Here is a 4,837-nt window from a genome sequence, read left to right as displayed (position 1 = left end):
ACAGTTAATCGATGACGTACTGTACACGTACAGTACATGTTTTATTGGAAAAATAACAATTATAGTGCCTTTGCAACCTGTAAAGCAGGTGTGCCACGGCAAACAGAATTGCTACTTACAAACTTGACAAAGTTTAAAATTTTTAGCAACAAGAGAACACATAGACACTGTCTAAGGATTACTCTAGAAGCATCACAAGGTAGAAAGAGCCTCTATAAGTCTTACTAAGAACCCAGCTATGCATGAAAGGTGGTGAAAACAATCTAAGTCTTAGGGATACTTTTATGCAAATACCGTTGTTGTAATTTACTTTGTGTGTACAATGTATTTGGGACAGTAGGATAATTTTGTCAATTTACATGTACATTCTCTTTAATTTTGCAATGAGTAAACATTTAGAAGTTGAAAAGCTAAAATTAATTTTCTTGTCATAGGATGTACATGTATATTTGTAGTACATGCATAATACAGTGTACAATGTACATCAAGTATAATGAGCTACATGTATGCATTACCGTAATTTCTCTAAATATTTGGCACTCTAAATTCGAAAATCAATAATTATTTCAAATTTTTCTACCAAAATTTATCCTTAAAAAATTGTTTCAAATATTATTGTTCCATGTGGTTCTAATTTTGTCACTTTCCTCTAAGTTCAATACAAGAACAGGATACTCTGAATGGCCAAAGCTGGCTTGTGTATTAATGAATCCTCCAAATTTAACAAAATAATTAATTTAAAGGCTTCATAAACTGCTCTCCCTCCAAAAATTCATTTAAAAAAATTACAAATACAAAACTTGATGTGACGAATTTTTAGAGGAATTGCTGTAGCTTATATCCACTAAAAATGAAGTAATGACTAATATATTTCTTCCATTTTCCTGGTAGCCATTTTCTTTCTGCCTGAACAACAAAGTGTAGCATATCATTTGTATTTTCATATTCAATAGGCAAATTTGTAGCTTTTCTTTGAATCAGCTTGAGAACCATGTGGTAATGTAGTTAATTGATATTGAGTTATTTGAATTTTATATTTACACTACACTATGAATTTTACTCACCACTGAAAAATTCTATAATTACAGTAATTATGACAGCATAAACAAAATTGAATTTTTAAGCTCTTAAATAAAAGTGTTAAATGAAAGTATCTATTATAGGAAAGAGATACTGCCCTTATTGAAGCAGCAAGAGGAGGAAACTGTGATGTTGTAGAATTACTGCTGAAGAAAGGAGCTGATCCAAACACGGCAAGTTAAAATTAATTTTGCTGAGGCTCCTTGTTTTTGTGAGAACAAATATATGTATTTGCATCATAAATCACATCATCATCACCAATACAATTATTTTTTAAAATTAATTTGGGTATAGTATGAAATATTGTGAAGTTTATATTTTTGTGATTTATACACGAAAGTCTCAAAACCACAATCAAAACTGCAAAAATTACCATATATGTGTAGGAGTTATATTTCACTGGTAATAAATTTCACGAATTTTGCATTTTCACTAAATTCGCGAAATTAAATTCCACAAAGAGGTGTGGCACACTAGGAAAAATGGCTGCAGAAGGTAAGATTTGCGAAAGTTTATACCAACAAATGGCAAATCTAAAAATTTTGTGAAATTTTATACCAACTAAATAAAACCCTTATACGGTAATATACAATGTACAAAAGATTTGTAAATAATTAATTTTTGTCTTAATTTTTATGAAACTCAATTTTGCAAAATAATTTTGAAACCTTCACCATCAACCAGGCTATATTACAGTGCATCTAAATATTTTTTAAAATATGCAATTATTCTGACTGAATACCATGTACATGTACTTGTAGCTCTAAATTTTGTAGGTCGAAAAATTCATCAAATTGATCCAGCATTATTGTTTGATGAAGTTTTTGACCGACAAAGAATTTGAACTACATGTATATGGTATTTACATGTATTTTATTCTTATAGATTGGAGATACTGCTCTTATTGTAGCGGCAGAGGAAGGAGATTATGACGTTGTAGAATTGCTATTGAATAATGGAGCTGATAAGAAAGCTGCAAATTTTGTAAGTCATGTACATTTTTGCCTTTAAAATAATTGCATCTACATGTAATTTTAAAAACTCATGGATCAGTAAAAATTTGTAGTATAAAATGTCCCTATCATCATCATAATTATGGTTATAATTTATTCATTTGGCATTTTGTATCTACAGATTACAGAATACTTTTACTCTTAAGCACTCTATTTATATTTTGAATTGCTTGCATGCATGCTTTCATTACCATTTGTCTTTTTTTACTCAAGCTCAAGTGAAGTGTTCAAAAGATTTTATTGGCATATTTTTATACATACATGTACGTGTAGTTTGGAAAAACTGCTCTAGTCGCAGCTGTAAGAGAAGGACATGAAAAGGTTGTGCAGTTATTATGTGATGAAGCTGATCCAGATATTACAACTCATGTGAGTACATGTAGTTACAATATGGTAGTAATACATGTACTGTATTTTATCATATAAACACCTGTCATTAATATATTCTAGCTATAGATACGCATATTTCTACCAAAAATAATGCCCCACTGTTTAGGTAGCCCCAAAGTGCTTAAAAGTTAGAGCCTGGTTTAACTTGCCTGGAGTTGGTGGTTCGATTCCCGCTCAGGGTCACTTTTTTTACTTTTTTTGCAACGAATTTTTTTGCTGCTAAGAAATAAATGCCTGTGCGTTTAATCGGTAAAATACGGTATATCAATTTGGATGAAAGAGTAATATACCGCTAGTGTTGTCACTATAGTGTAACATTGCTTTAATTTATTGCTATTTAATTTTCTTGGCTTTAATTGGGTGCATGAAGCCTTTAGTGATGAAGTGCATTTGTACAGACCAACCACCGTAGGGTCTTCATTTACATGTATATGTAACTCTTATCAAAGTTAAATAACCTAATCTGTATGATGATTGTGGGGCTAGGGGTTGGAATGCCTTAATGTTTTACGTAGTTCTAGTAGTCTATTATGAACTTGGTAATAATTATGGTCATGATCATACACGGCTATTTTTTACATTATACATGTACATGTGTATGTACATGTATGTATGTACATGTATGTACATGTATCATATATTGTCTTTAATCATAGAATAATGAGTTATATGAAGCTGCTGCAAGAGGTGATTCTACTGTTGTCCAGTCTGCACTGTCTCAAGGAGCTAATGTAAACTATCAGAATCCGGAAGAGGTACAGTGTATGTTTACATGCATGTACATGTATAATGCTGTATGCATGATACTGTTTGATTATTAGCATTTATTACATATTTTTAGCCTTGCTACCCTTATTTGTACATGTACTTGTGGCTCTCTGTCTGTTTTCTTGTAATGCATATTTATAATTCTCTTGTGTTTCTTACAGTCTGGAGCTACTTCTCTTCACGTTGCTGCAAAAAAAGGATATCATGATGTTGTAAAAATTTTAGTGTCTGCAGGAGCTGATGTGAATCTAATAGATGCAGTGAGTGTACTGATTCCTTTGACAATTTATTTTGCATTAAACTAATGGGTATGAATATCACAATAAGACTATTAGTGTACCATTATACATGTAGTTTGTTTTTTGGTCTAATACCATATAGCGCTTAAATTTGGCAGAGTTTTACTTTGGGAATTGGTGGTCTGCAAGTGGAATTGCCAATATTAAAACTGCCAATCATTAATGCACATGCTCAGTAATGCATGTGTACACAAAAATTCCAAATTGAAAACTGCCAATTATAATATTACAGCAAAATTGCCAAAATAAAAGCACTATATGTATATGCATACAGTAATTTGTGGTTTGCTTCTTGTAGGTCAATATTTTTGGTTGACATGAAAATAAAACAAATAATCAGCTATATGTACATGTACAGTATGATAAGCATTAGGGTGGCAGTCCGTTTTTTTATTATTTTTGCAAATCCTTTTTTGAAATAACAACACAAGCATCTCAAATTCAATATGCTGTGATTCAAAAGTTTTTATTATAAATTTCACTAACTCATTCAAGATTTAATTGTTTCACAGATTTAATTTTTTGTTATGAATTTTGTTGCTAAGCCATCAAACTGCATGGTTTTATTTTTTGCAATTAAAAAATTTAATCTAGGTAAGTGAAATCACAAATCATGTATACTTGATGATAATGATTTATATGTATATTGATCATAAAACTATTTCACAACTTTGTTTAATAACTTACATGTACATGTACTCAACTACTCATCTACCAATAAATTATAAGAACCAGATCCTACATGCACAATAAGAATTAATTTCTTTAAATTTGTAAGATTAAAATAAATAATCAATTAATATCCTATTATAGGATGAAGTTACTGCTCTTATAGACTCAGCAAGAGAAGGGCACTATGGCATTGTACAATTACTGCTGGAGAAAAGAGCTCGTCCAAACACTGCAAGTTGAATTTAATTATGTTTAGGCTACCTTAATTGTAATTACATGTACATGTATAATTTTCAAAAATTGCAAAGTTCATGAAAATTAAGTGATGCCCAATTTCACAGTTATGTCCAGAAATGCAAGGACATTGATAGGAAATTTCTAGTAAATTTTCTGTATACTAAATTTTAATCTTTATACAGAGTACCAATGGTAGGATCGTTTAAGCATCCTATAACTTGTGATGTGGGGAAAGTTTTCAAGGTCCCACTTTCAATATTGTTTGTGCAACAGTAAAGCTCTTATCCTGCTGAAGATCATCGTGATCAGTGACTGTTCCTTTGTAACCTGACCCTCTGAAGATAGCACTATCAATGATGCCATCTTTCCATTAAGATT

The 4,837-nt window shown here is 30.9% G+C and overlaps 1 protein-coding gene across 1 annotated transcript in view; it reads left to right on the top strand.

The window, feature by feature from the left end:
* The first annotated feature begins 850 nt into the window (after positions 1–850).
* Positions 851–4,837, top strand: part of LOC109587387 (ankyrin repeat domain-containing protein 17-like) — a 10,837-nt gene continuing 6,850 nt past the window's right edge. The window contains exons 1-8 of the mRNA XM_020003624.1: positions 851–855; positions 954–996; positions 1,164–1,253; positions 1,966–2,064; positions 2,367–2,462; positions 3,140–3,238; positions 3,413–3,511; positions 4,364–4,453. Coding sequence (XP_019859183.1) covers positions 851–855; positions 954–996; positions 1,164–1,253; positions 1,966–2,064; positions 2,367–2,462; positions 3,140–3,238; positions 3,413–3,511; positions 4,364–4,453 — 621 coding nt within the window. The remainder of the gene's footprint in view (positions 856–953; positions 997–1,163; positions 1,254–1,965; positions 2,065–2,366; positions 2,463–3,139; positions 3,239–3,412; positions 3,512–4,363; positions 4,454–4,837) is intronic.

Source organism: Amphimedon queenslandica, unplaced genomic scaffold, assembly GCF_000090795.2.
Source record: "Amphimedon queenslandica unplaced genomic scaffold, v1.1 AMPQUscaffold_12589, whole genome shotgun sequence".
In the NCBI taxonomy this organism is placed as follows: Eukaryota; Metazoa; Porifera; class Demospongiae; order Haplosclerida; family Niphatidae; genus Amphimedon; species Amphimedon queenslandica.
This window is presented reverse-complemented; position numbering and strand designations above follow the sequence as displayed.